The 16121-nt window shown below is 44.0% G+C and overlaps 1 protein-coding gene across 1 annotated transcript in view; it reads right to left on the bottom strand.

Moving 5' to 3' along the window:
• NEGR1 (neuronal growth regulator 1) overlaps positions 1 to 15906 on the bottom strand; it is a 1090779-nt gene extending 1074873 nt beyond the window's left edge. The window contains exon 1 of the mRNA XM_029064044.2: positions 15560 to 15906. Within this exon, the coding sequence (XP_028919877.1) occupies positions 15560 to 15735 (176 nt within the window). The 5' untranslated portion in view covers positions 15736 to 15906. The remainder of the gene's footprint in view (positions 1 to 15559) is intronic.
• Between the last annotated feature and the right edge of the window lie 215 nt (positions 15907 to 16121).

The following is a 16121-nucleotide window of genomic DNA, read 5'->3' as shown; positions in this document are numbered from 1 at the left end:
TTTTGGACATCTTAAGTTTGAGGTGATGGAAGTACATCCAAGTAGAGATGTCTTGAAGACAGGAGAAGATGTGAGACTGGAGAGAGGGAGAGAGATCAAGGCTGGAGATGTAGATTTGGGTATCATCTACATAGAGCTGGTAGTTGAAACCATGGGACCAAATGAGTTCTCCAAGGGAGTGGTGTATATGGAAAATAGAAGGAGACCCAAAACTTAACCTTGAGGAACCCCCATAATTAGGGGGTAGAAATCAGAGGAGGACCCTGCAAAGGAGACTGAGAATGAACAGTCAGAGAGATAAGAGGAGAACCAGGAGACAACAGAGTCAATGAAGCCAAAGCTGAATAACATTTCCAGGAGTAGGGGGTGGTCCACAGTGTCCAAAGAAGCTGAAAGGTCGAGAATTGGGATGGAATAGAGTCCATTGGATTTGGCAAGGAGGAGATGAATTGTGCCCTTTGAGAGGGCGATTTCTGTAGAGTGAAGGAACTGGAAGCCAGATTGGAGAAAAGGAATTTGAGACAGTGGGTGTAGACGATTCACTGAAGGAGTTTAGAGCGGAATGTTTAGAAGATGGGGCAATAACTGGAGAGAAGTTATTGGGGTCAAGTGTGAGTTTGTGTTTTTTTCTTATGATAGGGGAGACATAGGCATATTTGAAAGGAGAGGGGTAGAAGCCATTGAAGACCAAACAGTTGAAGATGGCTGTTAGGAAGGGAAGAAGGGAGGGGACAAGAATTTTGATACAGTGCAAAGGAATGGGGTTGGATGCACAGGTGGAGGGGGTGGCTTTTGAGAGGAGACAGGAAATCTCCTACAGAGATACTGCTGGGAAGGATGGCAGAGTTGGAGAGGGGGCTAGAAGGGGGAGGGCCAGGGTCAATTTTAGGGAACTCAGGCCTGATAGTGTCAATTTTCTTAATAAAGTAAGAGGCCTGGTCACTGGAGGCAAGAGATGGGGGAGGCAGGGGGACAGGGAGCATGAGGAGGGAATAAAATGTCTGGAACAACTGGCGACATTGATGGGCATGGGTGTCAATACGGGTCAAATAGAGAGTGTAGACTAGTGAAAAGAGCGTCTGTCTGGGAGACAGAGGACCTGAGTGTTAATCCCAGCTCTGCCACTTTTCTGTCATGTGACCTTGGGCAAGTCACTTCATTTGTCTGTGCCTCCATTTCCTCATCTGTAAAATGGGCATTAAATCATATCTCCTCCCACCTAGACTGTGAGTCCCATGAGGGACAGGGACTGTTTTCAATCTGATAACTGTGTAATAATAATAATAACAATTATGGTATTTGTTTAGCACTTACTATGTTCCAAGCACTGTTCTAAGTCAGAGTTCAGGGGTTCGAATCCCAGCTCTGCCACTTGTCAGCTGTGTGACTGTGGGCAAATCACTTCACTTCTCTGTGCCTCAGTTACCTCGTCTGTAAAATGGGAGTGAAGACTGTGAGCCTCCCGTGGGACAACCTGATGACTCTGTATCTCTCCCAGCACTTAGAACAGTGCTCTGCACATAGTAAGCGCTTAACAAATACCAACATTATTATTATTATTATTATTACAAGGTAATCAGGTAGTCCCATGTAAGGCTCACAATCTTAATCCCCATTTTACAGATGAGGTAAGAGGCATAAAGCAATTAGATGCCTTGGCCAAGGTCAAACAGCAAACAAGTGGTAAAGCCAGGATTAGAACCCTCGTCCTCTGACTCCCAAGCCCATGCTCTTTCCGCTAAGCCATGTTGTTTGGCACATAGTAAGCATTTAATAAAAATAATAATAGTAATTTACAAAACGCCCCATAAACTCCCCCTCTAGATGATAACCTCGTGGGCAGGGAACTTGTCTACTAACTCTGCTGTATTGTACTCTCCCAAGTGCTTAGTTCAGTGCTTGGCATACAGTAGTGTTCAAGAAATAGGATTTATTAATGCCACTCTGCACCAAAGTTTTGATCAGAATGATGGAATTCAAGAATTCCCAATTGTTAGATAGGTGATTGAGTGATGGTCATGTCCATATAGTCCTGAAGGTGATACCCATTTCTTTTGGGAGAAGAGTTTCAAGCAGATTTTACTTCAAAATTAAGTTGTCCTAAAATGTCACAAGCTCCAGCCCAACAAAAATCTCTGATTTTTTTTTTTCCTAAGGAGAGGGAAACTACTCAAATATAAAACAATGAATTCGTTGCAAACTATGTTCATGTCATCCAGATCTTCGCTGAATAAGCCAAATGGGGAGAGCAGAACTGATGTGATTTTTACCTACCAGAAGCAGCAGTGATGACACAGTTTCATAAAAGTACCACAGAAACTGCTGGTGCCTTCTTGTCAAGAACGATGGTGTTTCCACAGGCCACTTGCTGGCTCCTTTATTCTCTGGAACAGTGGTGGCAAAATTTCCTCTGGTGAATCTGTATGGGTAGAATGCTCTTTATACGACGTTCTGCCAGTCCCTCTGGCCTCTGGGAAATAGAAAGGCCCTTAGAAGGAATTATCCAACAGTATATTAGCTCGCTGTGGGCAGGAAAAGTGTCTACCAACTTTGTCGTGTCGTAACAATAATTATAAATATAGTACTTGTTAAGCGCTTACTATGAGCCAAGCACTGTTCTAAGCACTAGAGTAGATACAGGGTAATCAGGTTGTCCCATGTGGGGCTCACAGTTTTAATCCCCATTTTACAGATGAGGTAACTGAAGCATAGAGAAGTTAAGTGTCTTGCCCAAGGTCACACAGTAGACAAGTGGCGAAGCCGGAATTAGAACCCACTCCAGCACTTAGAACAGTGCTTGGCACATAATAAGCACTTAACAAATGCCATCATTATTATCACATCCTCTGACTCCCAAGACCAAGTTCTTCCCACTAAGCCACTCTCCTTCTCCCAAGTTCTCTCTCAAGTGCTTAGTACCATGTTCTGTACCCAGCAAACACTTGATAAATATGATTGATTAATTGATTGACATAGCCTACTGTCCCATCTCACATTTAAAATTATATTGGAACCCTGAAGTGTCCTAACACTGCAAGAGGCAATTGATATTAGTCTCCAGATCAACGTAGACCCAAAAACGAATATATCTGGAACTTCATTCATTCATTCAATAGTATTTATTGAGCGCTTACTATGTGCAGAGCACTGTACTAAGCGCTTGGGATGAACAAGTCGGCAACAGATAGAGACAGTCCCTGCCGTTTGACGGGCTTACAGTCTAATCGGGGGAGACGGACAGACAAGAACAATGGCACTAAACAGCGTCAAGGGGAAGAACATCTCGTAAAAACAATGGCAACTAAATAGAATCGAGGCGATGTACAATTCATTAACAAAATAAATAGGGTAACGAAAATATATACAGTTGAGCGGACGAGTACAGTGCTGTGGGGATGGGAAGGGAGAGGTGGAGGAGCAGAGGGAAAAGGGGAAAATGAGGCTTTAGCTGCGGAGAGGTAAAGGGGGGATGGCAGAGGGAGTAGAGGGGGAAGAGGAGCTCAGTCTGGGAAGGCCTCTTGGAGGAGGTGATTTTTAAGTAAGGTTTTGAAGAGGGAAAGAGAATCAGTTTGGCGGAGGTGAGGAGGGAGGGCGTTCCAGGACCGCGGGAGGACGTGACCCAGGGGTCGACGGTGGGATAGGCGAGACCGAGGGACGGTGAGGAGGTGGGCGGCAGAGGAGCGGAGCGTGTGGGGTGGGTGGTAGAAAGAGAGAAGGGAGGAGAGGTAGGAAGGGGCAAGTTGATGGAGAGCCTTGAAGCCTAGAGTGAGGAGTTTTTGTTTGGAGCGGAGGTTGATAGGCAACCACTGGAGTTGTTTAAGAAGGGGAGTGACATTCCCAGTGGACACCACAATATCCTTTTCATTCATTCATTCATTCAATAGTATTTATTGAGCGCTTGCTATGTGCAGAGCACTGTACTAAGCACTTGAAATGTACAAATCGCTAACAGATAGAGACAGTCCCTGCCCTTTGATGGGCTTACAGTCTAATCGGGGGAGACAGGCGGACAAGAACAATGGCAATAAATAGAGTCAAGGGGAAGAACATCTCATGAAAACAATGGCAAATAAATAGAATCAGGGTGATGTACATCTCATTAAACAAAATAAATAGGGTGATGAAGATATATACATTTGAGCGGATGAGTACAGTGCTGAGGGGGTGGGACGGGAGAGGGGGAGGAGGGAAGGGAAAGGGGGGAGAAGAGGGTTTAGCTGCGGAGAGGTGAGGGGGGGGTAGAGGGAGCAGAGGGAAAAATGGGGGGAGCTCATTCTGGGAAGGCATCTTGGAGGAGGCAAGCTTTAAGTAGGGATTTGAAGAAGGGAAGAGAATTAGATTGTCAGAGGTGAGGAGGGAGGGCGTTCCAGGACCGCGGGAGGACGTGGACCCGGGATCGACGGCGGGATAGGCGAGAACGGGGGATGGTGAGGAGGTGGGCGGCAGAGGAGCGGAGCGTGCGGGGTGGGCGGTAGAAAGAGAGAAGGGAGGAGAGGTAGGAAGGGGCAAGTTGATGGAGAGCCTTGAAGCCTAGAGTGAGGAGTTTTTGTTTGGAGCAGAGGTTGATAGGCAACGACTGGAGGTGTTTAAGAAGGGGAGTGACATGCCCAGATCGTTTCTGCAGGAAGATGAGCCGGGTAGCGGAGTGAAGAATAGACTGGAGCGGGGCGAGAGAGGAGGAAGGTAGATCAGAGAGAAGGCTGACACAGTAGTCTAGCAGGGATATTACGAGAGCCAGCCGGATAATCTATGGTATTTATTGAGTGTTTACTATGTACATGACACTATACTGAGTGCTTGGGAAAGTGCACAAGAGAGTTGGTAGACATAATCCCTGTCCTCAAAGTGCTGACATCCATTTGCTAAGCCTTCACTGAATATGATAACCAGAGGGGCGTGGTGAGATCTGGGGGTTGAGAGAGAGGAGTTGGGGTCTCTTTTTTAGTCTTTTCTGAAAATCAAAGCAAAGGCAAAAAAAACCCAATGAACAATAACAACAATAACACTCAGTTGTTCTACACACAACTAGCTGTGGGCGAGGAATGTGTCTGTTAATTGTTCTTTTGTACTCACTTAGTACAATGTTCCGCACACAGCTAGTGCTCAGTAAATACGACTGAATAACTAGACAACCAAATAGGTGCATCTAGGTCCTGTTTCTATGAGTCATCCTTCACTGGGCCACCCAGGCTTTTCAGTGCTCTTATCTCAACCCCACACCAGACCAGTTCTGTGCTATCGATTAATAAATGATATTTATTGATTGCTTACTGTACGCTGAGCAGTGCTCTAAGCACTAGGGAAACTACAGTTCAACATAGTTGGAGGACACATCCTCTGCCCACAATGAGCTTACAATTTTGAGGGTGAGATAGGCATCAATATAAATAAATCAATTTCAGATATGTACATCTGTGTTATGGGGCTGAGGGAGAGGTGAATAAAGGGAGCAAATGAGTTGGAACCAGAAGGGAGTGGGAAAACAGGAAATAAAGGCATAGTCGGGGAAGGCCTCTTGGAGGAGATTTTACCTTCCATAAGGCTTTGAGGGTGGGGAGAGTAATTGTTTGTCTGATATGTAAAGGGAGAGTGTTCCAGGCCAGAGGGAGGACATGGGCAAGAGGTCGGTGATGAGCTAGATGAGAGAGAGGTACAGCTTGGCATTAGAGGAGCTAAGCGTGCGGGCTAGGTTGTACTAAGAGAGCAATGAAGTGAAGTATTTTGATGGTGTTATCTAATTTGATGGTATTGATGCCTGTCTACTTGTTTTCTTTTGTTGTCTTCTAGACTGTGAGCCCATTGCTGGGTAGGCACTGTCTCTATCTGTTGCCAAATTGTACTTTCCAAGTGCTTAGTACAGTGCTCTGCACATGGTAAATGCTCAATAAATACGGTTGAATGAATTGAATGAATGCAAGTAGGAGGGAGAAAGGTGATTTCGTGCTTTAAAACTGATGGTAAGGAGTGTCTGTTTGATGCAGAGTTGAATGAGCCACCGCTGGCGGCTCTTGAAGAATGGGGAAATGTGGACTCAATGATTAAGTAGAAAATTTTGTAGAAAAATGATCTGGGCAGCAGAGTGAAGTGTGCACTGGAGTGGGGAGAGACAGGAGGCAGGGAAATAACCAAGGAGGCTAATACAGTAAACAATCACTCTTTGCCTCTTCAAAGCCCTCCTGAAGGCTCACCTTCTCCAAGAGGTTTTCCCAGACTTAGCCCCCCTTTTCTTCAGCTCCCCCTCCCTTCCGTGTCACCTCGACTCACTCCCTTTGCTCTCCCCCCTCCGTCCCACAGCATTTATGTACGTATGTATATATCTAGAATTCTATTTATTTATACTGGTGCCTGTTTCCTTGTTTTGATGTCCATATATCTCTAATTCTATTTATTTATACTGATGCCAGTTTACTTGTTTTGATGTTTGTCTCCCCCCTTCTAGACTGTAAACCCAGTGAGGGCAGGGATTATCTTTCTTTATTTCTGAATTGTACTTTCCAAGCATTTACTACAGTGCTCTGCACACAGTAAGCGCTCAATACATATGATGGAATGAATGAATGAATACCGTAATCAAGGCAGACTAAGATAAAGGCTTGGATTAGCATGGAAGCAGTTTTTATCAAGAGGTAAGGGCAGATTTTAGCCATGGGGTGAAGTTGAATAGAAAAGATTTGGAGATTGATTGTGCTACAGGCAACACCGACACCGAACTGAGTGAGGACTGTCCTCATCATCACTTAGCACCTGTTACTGCGGTCCAATACTGAAGTGACACTTGAAGAGAGTCAAAAAGGAGGGTGGGAAAATATTAGTCTCCATACCCTGTACCACATCATCCAGGGAGTCAGGAGCAGCAAACCAACATTCCCCAGAGCAGTTCATATCTGCATTGGGCCAGCAAAAAGATTCATAGTAAGAAACACGCAGTTTATCCTGATCACTGACCTCCAGGTGCCTGGATCTAGCTTAGAGATCATTGTTGAGTGCGACTCTCCTTTCCAACGCACAAACTCTTGACAATTAAAAAGGTTTAGTGGTGGGAGTGCTTGTCACAGATTGTTAATCTGAAAGGACACGTAAGCACATGTTGATAATCAATGAGAAGGAGATTAGGCCGAAGGCAAATTTGTTGTTAAAGATTATGACTCTCTCTTTAAATGAAAGAGGATTGTGTCTTAGCATGGTATGGAATGCCAGTGGAATGCCAATGCAAACCAGCATTGTGTCTCAATGAAAATGAATGTGTCCAGGGGATTCTGGCTTTGGGGAAGGTTGCTGCCACCCAGTGTTTAAACTGAGAGACAATATCTAGGTGCTCCAGATAGACGCAATTTCCATACTCCTACTCCCAAACTGAAGCCTCGGGGTAAGAAAGCCAGGGTCACCCCATCAGCTTGCTAACCCAAAAAGGCCAAGGTGTCACCGGCCCTGGAGAATTGCAACGGAGAAGAGGGATAGCAGGTTTTACTGATGGTGGAGAGAGGTCACCCTGGGGAAACCAGAGGCCGTATCGGCAGACACCTAGAAAGGATATGGGTAGAGAGAACAGGTGAAATGGCAGAAGAGGGGAATGATGCTGAAAGGGGAAATGCATCCTTCAGCCATTTAGCATATTGAATAAGGGCCTGCTGTGCTCAGATCTCTCTACTAGGAGCTTGAGAGAATACAATAAAAGTGAAAGACAAGGAGGTCGGGGCTTCTAATCCCGGCTCCACTACTCGTCTGCTGTGTGACCTTGGGCAAGTCACGCAACTTCTCCGGGCCTGTTACCTCATCTGTGAAATGGGTATCAAGATTGCGAGCCGCATGAAGGACATGGACTGTGTCCAACCAGATTATCTTGTATCTGTCCCAGCACTTAGAACAGTGCTTGGTGCATAGTAAGTGCTTAACAAATACCCCAATTATTATTATTATTACTATTCTCAAGGAGCTTGTAATCTAAAGGGGTAGACAGGCAGCTTTCCATTATGTATGTGCACCTGCAAATAATTGGTATAGGAAAAAGTAAGGAAAAACAAAATAAATGAATAAATAGAACCAAGAGGGTAGGACTGTCCCAGGAAAATAGATTCTCAGGCTTACAGACGCAGGGACAATGCAGATCTGGGGAAAGCTGCCATTACAGCAGAGATCTAGATGAGTACCACCAATGAAGTCCAGCCCGTGATCTCTGCCAACAAGAGGATTCCTGCATTTCTAGTACCCCAACACAGTCATGAGGCAGCCCTTTATCCTGCTCAAGGCATCGGGGGGAACTGAAAGACCGAATTGTCTCCTTGGAGCTTGAAACTGGGCAACTGTCCTATCAGTTCTGTTTGTTTTGACAATTGGGGTACTCCCCCTCAGACACATAATAATAATAACTATGATACTTGTTAAGCACTTACTAAGTGCCAAGCTCCTTCCTAAGCACTGGGGTAGATATGAGTTAATCAGGTCGGACAGAGTCCCTGTGCCACGTGGGGCTCACACTCATCCCCATTTTACGGATGAGGTAATTGAGTCAGGGAAAAGTTAAGTGGCTTGCCCAAAGTCACACAGCAGATGTGGTGGAACCAGGATTAGAACTCAGGTCCTTCTGACTCCCAGGCCTGTGATCTCCTCATAGCCAATTCATCTACAGGGAACACCAGCATTGCCAAGTGAGTGGGTTTCAAGAGTCGTGCCTCAAGAGGGACTCCAGGAAAAAAGGCTTCTCTAGCCTTCGCTACCAGGTAAGGAAGGGTGATGGCACAGTGATAATAATACTAATAATACTAATCATAATAATAACAGTGTTTGCTAAATGCTATATGCCAGACAATGTACTAAGCACTGAGGCAAACTCAAGCAAATCGGGTTAGACACAGTTCTTGTCTCACATGGGCTCACAGTCTTTATCCCCATTTTACAGATGAGGTTATGGAGACACAGAGAAGTGAGGTTGCTTGCCCAAGGTCACAAAGCATACAAGTGGAGGAGCCAGGATAAGAACCCAGGTCCTTCTGATTCCCAGGCCTGGGCTCTATCATTCATTCATTCAATCACATTTATTGAGTGCTTACTGTGTGCAGAACACTGTACTAATTGCTTGGAAAGTACAGTTCAGCAACAAATAGAGACAATCCCTATGCAATCCCTATGCAATAACGGGCTCACAGTCTAGAAGACCACTAGACCACACTGTCACCCAACCATCACAAGGAATTGCATACTGTTTTGTGATTTCAGAATCACTTTTAAAGTGCTACTAATAAAATGCATCTAGTGAATGCCTTCCAAGAAAAAATATAAACAATAAACAAGCAAGAATTATTTTTCAAAACAGGCCGGGAAGAAAGATCAGAGGACTGGAAGTCGGGAGAAAACTGGGTTCTAATCCCAACTCTGCCAACTGCCTACTTAACTTCTCTGTGCTTCAGTTTCCTCATCTATCAAATAGGGCCTAATATTTTTCTTCCTCCAACTTGGACTGTGAAGACTATGTGGGACAGAGACTGTGTTTGGTCTTAGCATCTTAAATCTATCCCCAGAATTTGACACAGGGCATGACACATAATAAGTGCCCAACAACTTCCACTATTATCATTATTGTTAATATCAGATGGGTTAATCTGATCATTTACTGGGTTCAGGATGTGACTATTTTCCCTAATGACTATTTAAACTTTCACATATTATTAACGAATGTATTAAATATAAGGACATTTGTGTTTTCCATTAAAAAGTGAATATTTCATTTAAAAATTGATTACAGATATAACATGAAAAACAATAAAATATTGTAAAGAATCCACAGCATGCAACTCCTAAACCTTTCTGCTTTTTCAAAATTCTCCTCTTCCTCATCTAAAATGACCGTTTGATGAGTTCCAATCAAATATCTTTCAAAATGCCCCCAAATTCTAAATTTGGAGGTATTGCAACTCTAAAACGAGAAGTGAATAAAATGTGAAAGATTGTGAAGGGAGTCAACAGCTGGGCGAATGTTTACCAGTGGGAATGCTATATTGATGCACACAGTCTGATCTAAAATTGAAATATGTCAGACAAAGAGGGCCCCAAATAATAAACATTGTCATATCCTGCCATCAATCTTTGTGTTGACTTCCCTTACCCCAGTGGGAATTCCACATATAGAACTGGACAACATGAGTTTGCCAGTTGGTTATCCACTGAACATGAGCAAAAGTCAACTTCCACCTGATATCACAGTATGATCTGCCATACAAATTGTATTCTGTCTTTTTCTATGGCATTAGATGACTAGCTGCATTCTGTTCCTTTTCTTTCTAAAGAAAAACAATGTTTAGTCCAGCCCAAGAAAAGAACCTTAATTTCCTTCACACAGAAGTCCAGAACTGAATGCTATGAGTTACCAGGAGCATAGATGAAAAAAAAACAAAAACAAAACAAAACTGAAAATCATCCCAAAGGGTTGAAAGACAGACATGTTAAAACTCAGCCTCGTGGGAATCTTGTTCAAGAAGTTCAAGACAGTGAAAAATACATGCATGAGACTCTCAAATTTGAGGCTGATAATTTGACCCTCTCCCTCAGGTCCACATAAATCTGGTTTCAACTTAACCAAGGAAGCTTCCAGGTTATCATAAACTGCTTTTATGATAAATGGCTTTCATTGGTTTCTTCATCCAAGGTCTGACTGCTCCCTCTCTTTCCCAGATGTGGTGAACAAACCTCTAGATTTCCTTTCTGTGCAAATGAAGTTAAAATGACATCGGTGGTTAAATATGCACTTCTTCTGTTTCTTATGGATAAGTGGTTTGACAACTAGAGAAGCAGTGTGGCTCACTGGAAAGAGCACAGGCTTGGGAGTCAGAGGTCATGAGTTCGAATCCAGTCTCTGCCACTTCATTCAATTCAATAGTATTTATTGAGCACTTACTATGTGCAGAGCACTGTACTAAGCGTTTGGGATGAACAAGTCGGCAACAGATAGAGACAGTCCCTGCCGTTTGACGGGCTTACAGTCTAATCGGGGGAGATGGACAGACGAGAACAATGGCAAACACTTGTCAGCTGTGTGACTATGGGCAAGTCACTTAACTTTTCTGTGCCTCAGTTACCTCATCTGTAAAATGGGGATTAACTGTGAGCCTCACGTGGGACAACCTGATTACCCTGCATCTCCCCCAGTGCTTAGAACAGTGCTTGGCACATAGTATGCACTTAAATACCATTATTATTATTAATATAATTATTATTAACTCTGCTTTCATGTATGGCAATGTGTATGTCATACTATTTACATTTATGTGCACATTGCTTTTGTTTCAAATGCTTTTGGATAGTTTTCTTTTTTTCATAAAACCTAGACAAATAAAATCAGAGCAAGATATATATTTCTGGATATTTGATTAACTTCTAAGATCTGATTTTACCAGTCATTCACCGATGGCAATACTTGAAACAAACACAACTTCCTTCTACCTCCCCCACCCCAAGCCAGAAATTAGATCCATTTCTGAAGAATAACAAACATTAGCAATGGAAAAATGCACTAAATCATCTTATGCTGCTCAATTAAGACTAAATTGTTTGTTAATAACATTACCCAGCAGTCAGTGAAATAATAAAAATGTGATCTGCTTGATTGTGGAATTCCATCCCCAAATTCTGCATTTCATGACATTGACTTGAATTTGAAATATCGAGGACTCTCAGTGTTGAAAAAAAATGACAGGTAAAAATCATTTTAACTGAGCAGTGCTTAAAGACAAAAGGGGAGGGGACCGCGTATAAAGTTGGGAGCTGCCATCCCAGCTATTTTTTAAGGTTTACAATCCTTAAACAATCAAGACACCTGTAAATTATGCAAATAAGGATCACCTGACTTTTCTCACAGTAAAGTGCTGACTCAGGTGTCTTAGAGGCAGGTTCATAGCCTCTCCCACTTATGAGAAGAGAAACTCTCCACTTCAAAAGGGAGTTAGATGAGAGTGTGAATGAAACTGCCTGGGGCCTAAGTCCAAGCTTCAGATCACTGGTCAGCTCCTGGGAGAATCATTTCACAAACAATATACCTGTTTGTCTTAACACTCAGGCAGGTGAACTTCCTTGACCTCAACTGGGTGTCTTTCCTTGCTTGAGGACTTCAGTAGGGGGGTTATCAACACTTACCTTTGAGAGAAGTGCACTGGGCACTCTGAGCTTAAGTCAATGACTGAAAACACAAATTAAGGGCTTCATTGAGCCTAATGGGATTTGCAGCTTCAACAGACTACTGTTCCACATCTGGCACTAATAAAATAATGGAAACATTTTTATACGTCCAATTGTTCAAAACATCTTTTAATTGAACTGAACGGACTTGCATGTGAATGTGTTTCTACCTACATCCGCATGTTGGCATTATGTTCATGATCTCTTTAGGAGAAAATAGCAAAAGGCACAGCAAAGAGTTGCGATTTCACGAAACAGCTCCAGATATTTTCAGTACATCCTACCAAGGCAGGCTTCTTTATCTTCTTTTTAGCAGTGGAATCTTTTAAATGTAATACGTTACTTCATTACCGTGAGGGAAATAAACTGAACTGGATCTACGGAGGATATACTCAAGATGCTAAAAAAGAAAAGGGAATTTCTTTAAAAGCTTTCTAGGTCATTAAAGGGAAAAGATGGTAGTTTCCCAGTAAGACAAATGAAGTAGGTAGATTCCATACATTATTCTAAAAGGACTTTTCGATTGGCATGATGTGTCTTGTTAAAGAGTGATGTATGGGCTAGCTAGGCTTAATACTGCTATTCTCTTCCCAAAACAGACCGTCTGTCACTTAGAGAACAAGAGTGATTATTTGACCTTAAAACTTTTGTCGTAGCCACGAAACCAACCAGCTGCCAGGGCAGAAGAGAAAATTCACCGTTTTAGGCCTCACACATTTAATGCAATTTATTAAATTGCTATCTGCCTTCCTGGTCTAAGTCACACTGAAATGTGAGTTTCTTTTTCAGCATCTACTACATGATGCATGGCTGGATTCAATTCTATCATGAACTAAAACCTACAGTTCATCCATTACTTTTCCAAACAGGGTCAGGAGTACTGGGGGTTGGGGTGGGGGGACTTTTTTCCCCCCTATAATTATCATTTTCTTTCTCTGGCATAGGGAGCAGGATCAAATGCAAGACTGAGCATTCCAAATAAAACCCACCAAGTGTAACTACATAACCCCGTTGGAGAGGAAAAAAAATCTCCGCCAAACAGCTTAGAGACTGGATGCGTTTTACCGTGTTCTGTTTATATTGCCTCTTGTAGGCAGCAGATCTTTCTCGAAGTGAACACAATAGATTAAAGCAAACTGACTTAAGCATGCAAGGTTTTCAGGAAAAAAAACTAGGTTTATAAAATAAGAAATGTGAAAATGCAAAGTTACTTCAAAACCAGAAAACCAAGTCTACTCCCCAAAGGCTTATAGAATGCTCTATAGCTGAACTGCTTGGGGCATAAACCAAGGCAGATCAAACTCCTAGTTTAACGTGACAGAAGAAGATTCCCTCCTAATCGGATAAAATCCTAAGTGGTAAGAAAATCATTAAAATGCTGTGCAGAATAGCCAGGAACAATACTGCTGTAAAAAGTTTACACCCCGAGATAACACTCAAACAAGATATTTTGAAAAGGCTCTGGCTTGGGAAAGCAAACAGATTAGGTGCAATGCACTATAAGTAAACACATTTTACCCCAGCCAAGCTTACTGGAAAAATATTGTAAGCATATGGAATGTAAGCTTCATTAAGGGAGGTAATAACTGCACTAAACACGCAGTCTCCTGATGGCAGATCACAGAAGGGTGTTTTCGGGGTGTCCATTAGAAAACAAAATACCAAGCTACTCTATTAAACAGAACATATGTATAAAACACTGCATCATCTTTAATGCTCCATTACAGATCAGCAATATCCTGGTAGGGAACAGTGAAACTGCAGCTCCTGAGATATGGATCTGCAGCCTTTGCAGCACATTTTGGATTCACTATCCATCACCAAACTTCCAAAAACAAACTTATTAGATAAGGGTAGATATGCTGATCATCTGCATCCTAGTTTTTTTTTTTAATGCATCTCATAAATTCCAACTTCTAAGTATTCTTTGCATATAAGTACCCAAGCATTTTGCATGCTTTCTATAAGAGACTGGGCTTATGGCAAAGGTGTCGATGTGTATTATCACAGCGTACAGGAGGTGTAAGCATTTGGAGTCAGGGTAATAATTTTCAAAAGAAATTAGGGTTATCAATAATTTTCCAAGGCAGAAGAAGTCAAACACCACACCCACAGGACTAAATTACAAATGCATTTTTTATTATGAACCAGGCACAGCATCTCAAGGAGTGTATACAAATCTATTTCACCTTGCATTTACTGCGATGTTGAGATTTGGTACAGTCAACATTTACACGCCAACTACTTCACCAGTGGGGAGAGGCAGAGACGGCTAGGGAAGATTTGAGGCAGGGAACAGAGGAGAGGTTAGTGTAAGGATGAGCAGAGGTTTAGCCTTGTTTAGATCTGAGCAGCACTGAACATCAATTTCCATTCTCACGGAAGGGAAGTGTTTGCAGAAGCTCACTCTGCAGTTTGGCTTTGGGGAACCTGGCTGTAGCTGCTCAGCAGTAACAAGCCACCTCAGCTATTGGGTTTAGAGGAAAAGGGAAGGAGGGAGGGAGGGAAGGAGAGAAGGAGGGAGAGAGGGAAGGGGAGGGGAGCTAGAGGGAGAGAGAGAGGAGGGAGAGGGAGAAAGAGGAGGGAGTGTGCAGAAGAGGAAGCAGGAGGGGGAGAGGGGGAGAGGAGAGGGGGGAGAGAGAATGTGTGAGTGCCTGGGAGAGTGTATGTGAGAGATTGTTGAGTATGTGTGAAAGGAAAGCGAGAACAAGAGTGAGAGAGAGGCAGAGGAAGAGCGGGAATGAGAAAGAGAAAAGGGGAAAAAGAGGGGAAGGGATGAAAGAAAGTAAAATAGAAAAAGGGGGAAAAATCGGAGAATGGGAAGAATGAGAGAGAGAGGAAGATGGGGGAGAAGGAAGCAAGAGACTAAGGAAGAGAGAGGAGAATCACTGGGTCCGACCAGGAAAACAGGGGGCGGGGGGCAGAAGCAAGGGCACAGGGGAAGGAGCCAGTAGCTTTAGAAAGTAGCTGAGGCAACAGAAACAGAAAAACAAGCCTGCCAAACTTGCGAGGCACTCCCAGAGTAAACCGTGGCATTAAAAGAGAGACCTCGGCAACTGAGTTTCCAAGTAGTCCCTCCCCTGACCCCCCCTCCCTGCTCCCCAGACCTGGCGACTGACTCTGGCTGGGGCTAGTTGGCCTCTGTCCGGCCCTGACCGTTTGGGCAAGGGACTCCAGGGTCCCCACTGCCCCGGAATAAAAAACAGCAGCGACCACGGTCGGTGCCTGCCTCGGGAGACCAGTCTGGCTTTTTTTTAAGAAAAAAAAAAATGATGATCACTACCAATATCATCATCGATTATCATTATTATGATCATCATTAGCATGAGGGTTTAAAGGCGAGGGGGAGAGGCTACGAAAGCGACAAGTATGAGAAGCCCGTTCGTTTTCCTACCTAAGCACCGCCGTGTCCCCTTTTCTGACCATCATGTTGTCCACGGCCGGCCAGGGGAAGTCCATACTCTGTCCAGCCGGGAGGCAGGAAGGCAGCAGGCAGCAGAGGCTGAGGAGCACCGCTGCCAGCCACTGGTTCGAACAACAAGCGCCCTGCACCAACATCATCACGTCCATCCCTGCTCGGGCAGCTCCCTGCTCTCAGCAGCTTCCAGCTCTCTCCGTCCCCCACCCCCTGGAGCTGCTGGACAGTCCTCCCCTCCAACCAGGCGGCAGTGGCACTCACAGACTTTTCCCTCCTCCTCCTTCTCTCTCTTTCCCTCCTCCTCCTCTTCTTTTCCCCTTCTCCTCCTCTCTCTTTCCCTCCTCCTCTTCTTCTTTTCCCCTTCTCCTCCTCTCTCTTTCCCTCCTCCTCTTCTTTTTTTTTCCCCCTTCTCCTCCTCCCTCCCAGTCCACTTTTTCCTCCTTCTCCTCCTCCTCCTCTCCTCTTCTCCTTTTCCCTCCTCCTCCTTCTCCTCTCCTCCTTCCCCTCCCACCCCCTTTCTGGGCCACAGGACACCTCC

The sequence above is a fragment of the Ornithorhynchus anatinus genome, chromosome 4 (assembly GCF_004115215.2).
Source record: "Ornithorhynchus anatinus isolate Pmale09 chromosome 4, mOrnAna1.pri.v4, whole genome shotgun sequence".
Lineage (NCBI taxonomy): Eukaryota > Metazoa > Chordata > Mammalia > Monotremata > Ornithorhynchidae > Ornithorhynchus > Ornithorhynchus anatinus.
Note: the sequence above shows the minus strand (reverse complement) of the source record. Positions and strands in the feature narration are given on the sequence as shown.